This window comes from Saccoglossus kowalevskii, chromosome 12, assembly GCF_978046115.1.
Source record: "Saccoglossus kowalevskii chromosome 12, keSacKowa6.1, whole genome shotgun sequence".
Lineage (NCBI taxonomy): Eukaryota > Metazoa > Hemichordata > Enteropneusta > Harrimaniidae > Saccoglossus > Saccoglossus kowalevskii.
This window is the reverse complement of record NC_140652.1, coordinates 21,552,910-21,567,225: the sequence shown is the minus strand read 5'-3', so window position 1 is coordinate 21,567,225 and position 14,316 is coordinate 21,552,910. Positions and strand designations below refer to the sequence as shown.

General features: G+C 35.0%; 2 protein-coding genes across 3 annotated transcripts in view; one reads left to right on the top strand and one right to left on the bottom strand.

Moving 5' to 3' along the window:
* LOC102801124 (protein O-mannosyl-transferase TMTC1-like) overlaps positions 1 to 387 on the bottom strand; it is a 46,543-nt gene extending 46,156 nt beyond the window's left edge. Inside the window, exon 1 of one of the 2 annotated variants that reach the window (XM_085506502.1) lies at positions 308 to 387. The gene's annotated coding sequence lies outside the window, so the exon portion shown is untranslated. The remainder of the gene's footprint in view (positions 1 to 307) is intronic. The other variant, XM_085506503.1, reaches the window with a different exon arrangement.
* Positions 385 to 6,193, top strand: LOC102800546 (cyclin-dependent kinase inhibitor 2A-like). Its single transcript, XM_006817931.3, has 6 exons — positions 385 to 447; positions 2,615 to 2,739; positions 3,216 to 3,350; positions 4,163 to 4,274; positions 4,462 to 4,587; positions 5,722 to 6,193. The coding sequence occupies exons 1-6, from the start codon at positions 397 to 399 to the stop codon at positions 5,821 to 5,823; spliced, it is 651 nt and encodes a 216-aa protein (XP_006817994.3). The 5' UTR covers positions 385 to 396; the 3' UTR covers positions 5,824 to 6,193.
* Positions 6,194 to 14,316: the final 8,123 nt, after the last annotated feature.

Genomic DNA, 14,316 nt, shown 5'->3' with positions numbered 1-14,316 from the left:
TTATCGAAAGTAACAAATTTTGAAGTAACGGACCAAAATGTAGAAGTTAAATTCTGACCCCATGACAAACTCGGTTGACCTTTAATAATTAAAGGTCAACACGTACGGTGGTGTCCAGTCAGCCTCTGGCTCTGGACGTGGAGCGCCCGAGGGCATTTTAGCCCAAAGTCGTGGACCTCACTGGAAACACAAAACGAAACCTTGCTTACAAAACGGTCCAATGAATATTCCACGATTGACAGGAATTTCAAAGTGTGTCAACGCCTAAATTTCTGACATTCGAATGAAATAGAAAATGTAAACTGACCCGTGAGGTAAAGTTGGCGACAGCGCCATTTTGTTAGAACCGAAAAAGTCACTCTGAGCATAATTAACGCGCATAATGACGTAATCAAGATGGCTGCGCCCATGGACTTGGCAACTGCGGCAGCCAACGGCGATCTTGAAGTGAGTGTAATAATGAATGTATTTTACTATTTTCGTTAGTTGCACTGACTTGTCGCGTTTTATACGTCAGTAGACATGCGGACTCTTTGAGATGAATGGACGAATGAATGCGCTTATCTTTGTTGAAACTGCACAATGAGTGTGACGTGAACTGAGAGTTCCGCCCGGCGACATGTTGCTTGTTGGCTCACAGGACTACGGCTGTACTTCCTCAAAACAGGCATCAATGTCACTAAGGAAACACCCCCAAAATGAAAACTTGTTTTCTTCTTCCACAGATTAGTGTGTATTGCAGTGGTATTCTTGAAATTTCCTCACAACAAACCAAACAAAGAAAAACAATAACAACAATAGGACTTCCTGGCTTGTATTGCTAAAACATTACGGTCACTCAGCCAATAGTCGAACACTAAAATACGATCGCTTTTAACAGAGCCGCGATAGCGGCCAAAACGGAAAACTTGTCACCAATATCCAGTCAAGTAATTGCTTGATCCAAATGACGAAAATTATCGTTCGAGTCTTGACCGGGTTTCGTGTGGGTCGAAAAAATTGGACCGTGGCCTTCAGCCAGTACTCGGACACCTCATCCTATCATCGGACGTGTTTTAACGGAGGATTTAGAACAGAATAATAGACTGAAATAGGGACCATAGTTAGAAAATAATTACGTTGAGCCGTCGTAAGTCGAAAAGGTCATAGTTCACCTAATAAATACCGCTTGTAAATTTTTAAACATTTTTGGCGAAAAATAAGTACCCTGTCTCACAATGACGGGAAAAGAAAATAAACCCCCTGCATACAGATTAAATGAAAAGTGATAAAGAACATCCAGATGGCATTCACTAGTACCTTTTCTACTGCTGCAATTTATCTGTAAAAATCCAAATTAAACGTCTATAATTTACTATATAGAAAATAAAAGTTGTTACCTGTATTTGAATTCAAATTGTGTATACTATATCTTATGTTACCACTCCTTTCATGAATCTTTTTATTGATTTCTCTAAGTCAAGCCTACATCAAAAACTGGTCAAAATCTCTAAAACATTGTCAGCAACCAATCACTGACTAGCTTAAACAATAGCTTTCCCTGACGATAACGTTATTTCCCCCATGGTAGCTTGAAAAATCTTTTGTTTTTGTCTTGTTTTTGTTTCCGGTCTTAGAGAATGGAGAGCATATTCCATGTACAGTCTCTTTATAAAGGAACTGTGTTTCTTGGCAGAAAGTACTACAAATATTTACATTTATAAACTGTGTGGGGGTTGTTTATTAGATTTATTTTCAGTTTATTATCTTACTGGATCAAAAACAGATGGGGGGAAACAAAAGACAGATTACTGTAAAGGGGGTAATTATTCACTGGGTTTTAATTTAGCTTATTTCGCTGACTGGAAAAATGCGCTAAATTAAAACACAGTGAATATGTAAAATTTAGCATAGAACACATTATCCAAATGACGAAACCGTGAATTTAAAACACACTGAATATGCCTGAAATGGTAAATCAGTGAAATTTAAACCCAGTGAAAATTAGTCATTTTACAGTAGTTGTTTAATCTTTATCCTGCCACCCCTATGTACTTCTACATTTACACAGCCGCATTTAATGGAATTGTGCTCCTCCCACCAATTAACTGGAGACTATGTTTATGCAGTTGGAGACAAAAGAAAGCCCATTTCCATCTGGTTCATTCAGAGTCAAACTACTTGTTTACACAGCAATTTTTGCTGGCTGGAGCTTGCTGGCCCTGATAAAATACTGTCCTTTGACATGACTTGACCAGATAAGGGTTAAATAACAAGAACAATAGTATCCCATGACTCCATGGGGCAACCCAGAGCTCTAATTCCACAGAAATCTAAGATTCATCAGCAGTTGACAATTTCAGGATAAGTGGGCATGGCTACAACACAAGAAATATCTCATTCACTCAGATACAAGTCATCATTTTTAACAACAAAAATCAATAACTGTCTACCGGGTATATTTCAGTGGAACACAAATCCAAAACGGGAAACGTGTTTGTGGGTATTTCACAGGCACTGTAACAATGTAGAAACATAACTTTTATGCACGATTTGATTCTATAAAAGTGTGCAATTCATTTTTAAATTATTCAGATTTATTGAGATTCATATACTAATTTTTCTTTATTTTTAGTCGATAAAGTCTCTTATTCATAGTGGGGTAAACTTAAACCAGAGATCTAGAGAAGGATTTGCACCTTTATGTACAGCTGCTTTCTGGGGATACAGTGATATAGTACAATACCTGTTGAAGAATGGGTAAGTTTGTAAGCAGTCATATGAATCTACTGTAAAATGATTAAATTTTACTGGGTTTAAATTTTGCTGATTTAGCATTTCAGGCATATTCAGTGGGTTTTAAATTCACGGTTTTATCATTTAGATAATGTGTTCTATGCTAAATTAATTTTACATATTCACTGGGTTTTAATTTAGCGCATTTTCCAGTCAGCGAAATAAGCAAAATTAAAACCCAGGGAATAATTAACCTTTTTACAGTTTGTAATATTGTCTGTGGTGTCAACTACTTTTACTGGCAAGTGACTGACAGTATCACTATGGATTAATATGTTGTAGTGATTTGAGGAAACTTCAATTTAAGCATAGACCCTCTAAAACACCCTCTATGGCTTAGGTAGATAATTCTAGTGTTTATGTTTGGTGCAATAACTACTATACTACTATACTGATACATCAGAAAATATTTGACACATTTCAATGTATTCATATTTTAGGGCCAGTGTTAATTGTTGTAACAGTGGTACTGGTTGGACGGCGCTACATTGTGCTGCGTTTCAAGGACATGGTAAAGTCATTATGAAAATCATGGATCACAACCCAGATTTGACACTCAGAGATGACAAAGGAAGGTATGGCTGCTTTTTTAACCCTGACTGAAACAGTCAGGGAGCTTATAGGTAAATTAGGGTCCATCCATCTGTCTTTCCATCAGTCTGTTGCATTATCTCAAAAAATTCATGGACAGGTTTTTCCCAAACTTATTACACGGTTGATGCATGATGGTATATATATGCACCAATATTGTTTTTCTGTTCTAATACAAAATGGATGACTATATATGTTTTATATGTGTAGAGCTGGTCGATTCTGTTCAAACTTTAAATATGGGTAACACCTGTTGGCAAACTTGGGCAGATATTTTTCAGATTTTTTTTAAAAATTCACCGACTGGTGGCCATTTTGTAATGTAAATTTTCGTTCTTTTTCACACATTTTGGCTTATGTCTCAAATTTATGCAGTCCAATTAGGTTCAAACTTTGTTCACAGACATTTGTGTGCTAGCACATTAACAACAATTGATTTGGATTGAAATCTAAAGATGGTGGCCTGGTAGTCATTTTGTTTGACCAAAATCTTGCACAATTCTGCTTTTATCTTAAACTCTTGCTGCCTGGCTAGGTTTGAACTTAACGCCCAGACATCTGCATTCTACACATAAAAGTTGGGTGCTTGATGAATATCCTGGTTTTTTTTTGGCATTTTGAGTCAAAATGTCCTACTGGTGGCCATTTTGTTTCATTGTTTATCATATGTAAAGTCATTTCTCAGACATGCTTTGATCAATATGGTTAAAAAAGAATATAAATGCTGACAATAATTTGCCCTATGTTAAAGTACAAGATGTTAAAGTGCTGTTTCAAACCATAAATTTTCTTGCAGGACTGCATCTGATTTTGCATCTGCTATAGATGCTATCTGGCCGTTCTTTGCTGCAGCTGGCTGCAAAAGAACACCAAAAACAGATCTTATTAGGTTAGATGTCATTAAAAAGGTGAGTCATGTGACAATTCACTCTAAAACATAATGAAATAAATAATAAACATAGTGTAATAAATAATAAACATAGTGAAATAAATAATAAACATAGTGTAATAAGTAAAAAACATAGTGTAATGAGTAAAAAACACGTACAATACAATAAGATAAATACATTGTCTGATTATTAATTTTTCTCGCAGGTACATGAGGACGCTGCAATACCGAAATCAGATTATTCATTTTACTCCCGTCCAGGTTCAGCTTACGTCATGCAACCACAGCCAATGAGAGGAAGCGTTACAAGAACTACCGGTGATGAGAAAAGAGTAAGTCACACTTGTTTATTCTGGAGTCAGTCCAGAGCTACTTGTAAGATAGTGCCTGATTGGCTACCCAAACCTCAACATCTAACAGATAGACCAATCAGAGAGCAGCTTGATTGTTGACAGGTTTTATCAACATATCAAATTCTACCGTGTATGCTTCTATGCTGCAACTCAACTACAGATATAGTATGGCTGCCTTATTTTTTGCGTGAAAATAAATGCATATTTAGCTATATCAGTTTTGACGGTGGTGTTTTGATGGGTAGCCAGCAACTGAATATAAATAACACTCACTTTGATAATGCCAATGCTAGTTTCTTTATACTCTGGCTACTATAGACAGACTAGCAATGCCTATTGTTGTATGTGTGAATTGGTGTCTGCGCCCGTAGGACGCCTGCCTTACTGGTAGTTTTAGACACGTGTTAACCCAATAAATCCTGTATGCACTCGCCTGCACCTGCTTTGTGTGTTATTCTAGTGCCAAACACACAGATGCATATTTTGTTATCTAACCTGAAATGAAATCTATATATCTATCGATCAAAACAGCCAATTTTTGGGTGACTTACAGCATTTTTAATATCTTCTACACTGTACTTTCATCTATGAAATTTATGAATATATAATGAGCAACTTTATAGTAGTATTTCTCTTTATTTTGTGTTTTCCAAGATTATGTGGAAAATTTTCTATAAAGGTCAAATGGCCTTGTTGGTGTCGGTAGTGTTCCTTTGTGTGAGCGCTTTTTTGTGGACAATGTGTTTGAAAACTTGTTATGCTTACGCAACTAAGCGATTGAAATCATTGAATATTCAGTAGGAAGCTGATGTTTTAATGGGGCATATATTTCTTCTCTCTATGTTCTTGTTTGGTTCTTAATCACAGAAAGATGGATAATAAACACAAATAACTTGCATATGTTTTGTCGCATTTGTGGAGATTATTTAACAAAAAAAACTACGACCCAACTAATACTACCGGTACTGCCTGTGTACATCTCACACTATCTTGCGTTATTTGATGAAATAATAAACGACATCACGTTAGTAGTTTGCGCATTATACACCTTTGCACGTTCTCCAACATGTTTGGATCTTTACATTAACAGTACGTCTGTTTTCAAATTTGTAGGATTACGCCGCTGCCACAGGTGATGTACTAGCATTGCATGGGGAAGGAATACCTGCAAGCAACAGACACAGCACACCATCATTTAATATATGGAGGAATTGATTGCCAACCTATCACTACATCGGGATATTCTGGCTGTACTAAAAAATAGGGTACCAGTGACAGTAGCTGGAGTGTAATCATTGATTCATCCTTCTATCATACCATGCAATAGCGTCTCTTATGATTTTGAGATCTTACTAAAAATTGAAGTAACATAATCATAGAACACAGTACAGCATGTTGAAGGGATCAAATAAGGACTACGTGTGCGTATGAAAAGGACGTCTTCAACCCAAACTGCGATACTCTGCTTTGACCCTTCAGTGATTTGTTGTGAATGCCTAAGTTAATTGCCCAAACTACCGGTAAGCCTTTGATGAATTGAATTGTCTCAAAAAGAGTTATAAACATTAAAAGAGTTGTGAATACATCTGTCACGATTTAAGTTTTTGTTCATATTTGTTTGTCTGAATGGCATAATGGTTAGTGTTGCCATTTTGAAACAAACGCTATTGTCCTGCTGTTATAATCTAACTCACTGTAGAGGTTGAACCAAACACAACAGACTTTGTAAATGGTGCAGTTAACCACAGTCCCTCTATCCCCGGTCTGGAAACGACTAGCGTTCTTTTGTCTCGAACCGTGGTGCGGGTCAACAAACCGGGCCGAGGGAGTCAGGAAGTCAGACAGATTACAATACCGTCAAAATATTCATTAAAATCGGAAAATTTACCGTCATGCAAAGCGATACCTCATTGTATGACTTCACTTTGACTTCAAATTCGGGCAACCACAACTTAAACAAACATGTAAACAAAATTATCACTATGAAATTTGGGTTTTTTGAACCCTGATACGCATCACAACCAGCCTACCAACTCATAAACATCCAGTTCCTGCAATGTTCATTTTCTCGTTTTAATAAGGAAAAAACTTGGCGTGCCAATATGCTGACATCGCTAAACAAATCTTGTCAAAATGGCGTGGTTCATGTTAACGTAGTCGATCGAAAAACCTGTGATATTTCTGATTCTTGGGGGGTTCATAACAGTTCAAGTCAACTATACAACAACTAATGACTTTATTCTATGCAAAAGTATATAACAATGCTTCAATATTTGTATATAAATATAAATATAAATATTTTTTTTAGCACAGAATTGAGTACATTGTCATTTCAAAACGTCGCCATTTGCATTTACGATCTAAAAAGCATCCATAAAAGTCGCTCAATTTAACATTAATAAAATGCGGTGTGACAAATAACAAATCAGCCCACCAATTTTTAATGATATGTTTCGATCATAAAATGTCAAAATCAATGACAAATATTGGTTTCGCGCCGAGAAGTATGGTAAATAAAATAGAGTTTATTTCAATCACCCCAAAATCAAAAACAACAAATATCGGGGTAAATGTATGAAAATTTTTTGCGAAAATGTGTCGCTGCTGATGAATTAAAGAACTACTCACTGGCTAAAATATGACCTTATACAGATATCCTGATTAAAAAATTATGTTAAAAAGCACGAATTCTGGAATAAACAACTAAGTTGTAAAAAAGTACATAACACTGACGATGTCAAAAATAGTGGCCGGGTGCGTACTGATCACGTGATAATACTTTGCCCATACCCGCAATGCGCCTTTGCCAGGAAAGGAGGCCAATTCACACCTAATACAATGACCGTTTCCAGACCGGGGATAGAGGGACTGTGAGTTAACCAACCTCAGCTTATGCTAGGTTAAGTGTCAGAAGTGATTATGTAATTGTATACACTGTACAATGAGGGTTATTTTCATATAATGATTTTGTTTAATGTTTTCAATTTTTTTTGCTATGCTTCGAACATACTTTGCAAAATACGACAAGGCTTGTATTCAATTATGACATGCAAAAAAGTAACTACTAATGAATTATGTATTTATTCTAGTTGACATTTACTCTTCAAAAAGTATCTATAAACTTATTGCCGTCCATACAAATGTTAATTCCATACATTGAGGGCAGTATAAACTTCTGTTGTCGTAAAGAGCATCAGTGCTAAAAGTTCACTTACTCTATCTTTATGCGATGAAATTCATCCCACCCAACTTGTAAAATGTCTTATCTGTGTAATTACTAGTCTGACATACTGTAAAACATGTTGAAAAAGCGACATACTATTTTAGCGAATTGTGGTAAAATGACATAATAGCGAAATCTTGATTTAGCGAATCTCTTGGCTTTGTTGATTTCCTGTTTTCACAATACTTGTCTGTCGCGTGCCAAAACAAATGCGCAGTTATCACTTCCATAAAACAAAGAAAAACTGTCAAGTGTCATAAGGAAGCACTCCAGATTGTTAGGTTTTTTGTGTTGTTTACAAAGTGTGTGTGTGTGGAGAAAAAGACGTTGTTTGGCCGCTATTTTCAATTTATAATGAAGTCATTTATAATTAGTTCTCGCTAAATTCGCTAAAAAGACATACTCGCAAAAAAAACATGTTTTACAGTAGTCTGGGATAGTTATAATTATCCTCCAGTGGACTCCCTCGGACACAAACTACTGTAAAATCTGCATTAAAAGCCGCAGCTTATATTAAAATGGTACAATGCAATTTTGGGGATGTGGCTTGTATTGGAGCATCTATACATAAGAAATGGTGAATTTTTGGGTCTCAATTGTTCAAAAAGAATGTGTGTGGCTTCTAGTATAGAGTAGTCTTTTTTACATTATTAGTTTGTGTCTAATTGAATCTATCAGTGAGGGTGCAATAACTCTGAAGTACAGGATTCTTGTAGCACGACATACAGCAAGTTTTGATAGGGGTTCAAGAATATCTAGTTTATTCTGTAACGATACAACAGCTATTTGAGAATTGGGATTCAAAAGCTAGATGAGTATAATCATAGTTTGTTTGTTCAATGACATTTAAAGTATTTAGTTTCGTGCCCTTTCAACTGAACTATGTCAGGCAACTACGTTTAACAAGTTTGTTTCTGCTTCAGCTGGATATAATGTTGGTCAAATGTGTAGAGGCAGTTTAGACCGGCTAACATAATTAAAAAAAACAATAGGATTGGATCAGATTGGATTAACTACTATCTTACAAGAACAGAGTTGATACAATTTATCTGCATAATGTATCAAACTGAGGATGCTCTTTGACACTAATATTAGCTGTGTATAAAGTTGGGTATTCAGTATGTGTATGTAATATGTCAGTCAAATAGAGATAGATCAGTCTATTTCCCTGTATTACTGTTTTATTATTGCATTATGTTACCACATTTTTGGAGACCACAAATTATACACATAACAATTTTTCATTCACTCCAAGTTCCTGCGTTATGCATGAAATTGAACAAAAAACAAGACATACCGTAGTCGTACCATCGTAGTGGCATCAATAATCGTGAAAGTTAATATGCTATACACATTTTTGATGAAGCAAGGGTGTATTTCAATGCCATTTTACCATCTGAAAAATTGGTATTTACGAATTAGTGTGACTGAACATGGAAGGTACTAACGTTAGTACATTCCATGGTCTCAATATGGAAGAACCCTATTTCATATTAATTGTTTGCGCTCACTGGAATAAAATGGATGTGAATATCATTATAACGAGTGGTGGTGAATGAACAGTGCATTGTCTTGAGTTAATCTTTGAAACTTAGACACACAGATTAAACCTGTGTTGTTGATTTTGGCAAACACTACTGAGGCTGCTTTGCTTCCCTTCAGTAAATCAACATTTTAACCACAGTCCCTGTGTTTTAACCAACTTGCATGACATTCTATGTTATGTTGACTTTATCATATGAAAGTTTATAGTGCATTTCATCAATTAATAAATACATGTGAAAATCTTAATTTTCAACACAAATAATAGTCTCGCTACCTTAAACTAAAAAAAAAGAAGTTCAAAATTAACTTTTCCAATTTGAGGTAAACGTTCGATACGCAATTTTCATGCATTGCCCAAAATGTTTGAAAGCCCCTGTTGTACAATGTACCACTCACATCATGTTGATTTACTATATTGGAACTGGTATATTTCATTTATGGGGAGGGGGGGCAAGGGTTATTTTCGTTCAACGTAATTGCAATATTTGTTTGTTCGTACAACGTAAATTGAAAAAATAAATTCCGTAATTCTGTAATCACAGACTAGACGTACAACGTAATCAATGAAATATTTTTTTCTTACACTGTAAAAATGTGTCATTTTCTTGGTACGTACAAGAATTTACATCCAAATAAAAAAATCGTAAAGAATAATCCAGGGAAATTTTAGAAACTGGACTAGATGGCACAATTCACTACAAAATTGAATGTCAAGGCGTAAAAGGCCCTCTAACTGAATGAAGAGCATTACAAGGGTAATATGCGCATGCACACACGGCGCAGCAGTGGCGGAGAATTTGAGTCGGAGAGCTCTTCGGACCATTCAGTGTTCCATTTTGTAACACTGTAAAAACGTTTTTTTTCCTTGTAAATTGTAAAAAAGCCCTTTTTATTTCTCGTAAAACCGTACCAGCTACCCCCCTTGCCTCTCCTCATTTATTAATTTTAAGGGTCTCATATACACAAAGATGGCAACTTTGACTGTTTCACAGATGAACGAGTACAAACTGAGATGTTTCCAAGCTTTAATTAGGTAATTTTTAGGTGATTGGAAGGCATCGTAAGAGTCACCAGCGGTAATCATTGCAAGTCGCGTCCAGGTCAAACCTCATACTTGTGATTTCCATTTGAAAAGCGCATTGGATTGTGGGAAAATCAATGTTTATCAATACACATGTCGCACATGCACCGCGCGCCAACCACCGCGCTTTTAATTTTGTTTAAATAAACAATGCATTTGACCTACCCGGTACATAAAAAATTGTAACGTATACTATCGCAAGAATCGCCACATTTTAATAGAATGAGCTATTCCAACAATATATAGTGCACTTATATTTGTCAAACTTCACTGAAGATCGGATTTTATTCCAGCACAGTAGTCATCTGTGTACATGATATTTTACTATCGAAAATAATGTGTGTTTAATGTGAATGGATTTCTTAGAATAAAATGATTATCTGTTTTGAATTTCTGTTTATTTATTTGCTGTGCCTCGATCTGCACAATTTAAAAGTATAAGGGGCTGCACTTTGAGAATCGGAGATTTTTCTGGAAAAAAAAATTCTTGACTTTTGATAGAATCTTCTCATTTCGTTCAAACAATATAATGGGACCTTGATGCACGTCATTTTTGTTTCAGGCCGGATTACAAATGGCCAACTGATGAACATTTTGTATTAAGAAATACTGCTGCAGGCCATATCTTTGCCTAGCTTTAACTAAGACCATATTCCAAATTTATACATACATCATCTCGCACATGTATTTTTTTAACGATCTGATTGATTTTGGCCGAATGATTTTGATGTTAAAAATGCATCAAAATCAATCACTTCGGACTCGAACAGTTTATGTTCAACTGCAATACATTGATCATAATGAGACATTGATGCACTTCATTTTTGGGTCATAGATCTGATTCAAAATTTTGCATTAATATATGATGTCACAAAGCCACTTCCGTATGACTTACCTTGACTCCTTGCAATCATGCCACAAATATTGTATGCATTTGTTTCATGTTCTGGTTCAAAATGGCTGACTCAATTCATGGCACATAAACTATACATGTAAACCCCAACAAGCACCCCAACTTTTTAGATTAGATGTGGAGATTGAGACATCCGATTTGAATAATTGTGACCAGTTTTTTGAATCGGATATCTGAGTGTCCTTTGTATATTGAAAATATTTAATATAGTTATCAAGTAAAACAAGTTTAATTATAGCAAGTCTTTAAAGCAATTTATCTTTTTTGCGATGACAGATACTTGTTTTCGTGTGGATATGTATCTTTCAATGTCGGACTATAAATGTTTATACACATTCAAAGACTTACCTTTCGTGTTATCATTTTAAATAAATAGTTGCAGTAGTATATAGCGTAATCATACAATAATATGACGTATCGTATTTAATTCTAATTTGAATTAATAACAGATTCCATTAAATTACAAATAAATTTGAATTCGTTGTGAGCAGCCTGAGTGACTTGGGCAGTTTGTATCATGTACGCAACACAGACAGCAACACAAATCCTAATTGTCTGTGTTTTCTTTTTTGTAAATGTCAATTGTAACCTTTTTCATTCCTTCTCAGGGATGTTATGTGTTAAAATTATCATAGTTATTGGGAGATCGTTATTTTGGATGATTGTACTGTAAAATGACTAATTTTCACTGGGTTTAAATTTCACTGATTTACCATTTCAGGCATATTCACGGTTTCGTCATTTAGATAATGTGTTCTATGCTAAATTTTACATATTCACTGGATTTTAATTTAGCGCATTTTCCAGTCAGCGAAATAAGCTAAATTAAAACACAGTGAATAATTACCCCTTTTACAGTATTATAGCATTTACTTTGATAATGTCTCATGTGCCAGGACTGACGGTGGAAACAATCCGACAGAAACGTTTTATCGCTAGAGGGCGTATCTTTTTGATGCAAGAAACTGTCAAAGAGTGAATAGAAATTAAAGCATTTCGGAAAGTAAAACAAACGAACAATGTAGCTACTTGAGTACAGCCGTTCTGGGATTTTTTTGAAAAAAACAGGAATGAGAGCACTAAGCGAAGCTTTGAACATTCTCACATGGAAACAAAATTAGTTATTCATGGTTTCTGTTGAATCTCGTGCTTAGTTTATGCTTTATGTTTTATTCACGGAAACAGAACGTGCTGGACGATATAGAGGCCTTTGGATTACGTGAATTTTCTCAGTGACAGTGTTAGAAAATATGTTTTCTTTCTCTCCAAAGATGAAAAAATACATCTATAATTACTTGACAAAACCTGATCTAAATTATGTTGTAAAAATTTCTATTGATTTATGAGAATGTTTTTTAAAACAAGAGTTCGGTTAAGTGGTATATCTGGCAAAGTAAATAAAATAGAAACGTGATTAGCGGTTGTTAATAAGATGCCACTATTATGACAATCTGATTAAAATCTGATGTAGTGTACGGGCTTTAATTATTTTGGCTATAAATTAATTTTTTTATTACTTTTGTTATTAATGCCTTTTTATTTTATTATTTTACTTTGATTTTGTGTTTTTTTTTAATTCTGCCCTACATACGTATGTAGGGCGGAATTAAAAAATAATCAGATTTTAATCAGATTGCTATTATGACTGTACATATGGCACTGTTGGGGTGAAGTATGATACATTTTATGACTGAAGGAATACGCCCCTTTAAACTATCACAAATAAAGCAATGTAAAATAAGTTATTTTAGCTAGAATTAATTTTCCAAAAAAGATATTTTTGTTTTGTGTGAAGTTTATTAGTCCCTGTTTGGACTTAGTGTGGAAATGTTGACATATTCAAATCGGACATGCCTGGGCCGATCGCGCTCAAAATTTAATAACTTTATAAATTCATTATGTCACACATCTGCACATGAATTCGTTTGGCGATCACAGTATAGCAAATCAAGCAGTTGTACCATTCCAGAACCGTATCTTGGTTGTGTTTGGATGGATTTCATTTACACTTGGTACATACATTAAAAATAATGGGATCTTTATGCACCTCAATTTGTTTTTCAGATCGTATTTAAAAAGCCGACTGAAAGCCATTTTTATTTTACAAATGCTGTTCCAGATCCATACCTCTGACATATGCAATAATCGATAATATTCAGACGTCACACACACTTCCCAGTTTCATGATCTGATTCCAGACTGACGGGGGCGGCAATTTTAATAATAACCCCCACCAAAATTAAGCATTTCTGCCATTATGGAACAACATCTCATTCGTGTATGGATGGATTTTGTTGGTACAAACTTGATACATTTGACAATATTGAGCAGTGATGCATGTTGGTGGCCATTTTTTAAAGAATGCGATTTTGTCATGCATTGAAGGATCATGTTCAAACTTCATACATCTTGTTGCATATATGCATGTTTATTTGTTCAACCATCAGATTCAAAATGACCGATTGGCGGACATTTTTAATTTAAAATCTATCAAAATCAAGCACTTTCCGTCCGTTCAGACCTAGATTTGTGATTATACATTGACAACTATTGTCTTTCCTGGCAAGTCACAATGAACGTACATGACAGGACAATAATGTTTTTTCAGATCGGATTCAAAATGTTTGAATGCAAATGCTCTTTCAGACACACATCGACTGATTGCAATCAAACTTTACAACTACATTTTACATTTTTTTTCCCATGTTGATTCAAGTCAGCTGACTCATTACAGTTTTGTTTACTATTTAACTAATGGGAACCCTGTCACGTCATGTTTTCACTGATTAAGAACGAGTTGAATAGAAAATACAAGAACAAAATGTTTCACTGGATTTTGATGTCACTTACTCGGCAAAAATAAATTCTGAGAGAAAATAGGGCACTTTACATTTCTTGGTTAATGCATTAATCTTTGTACGAGATGCATCAAATATAGCAGTGATT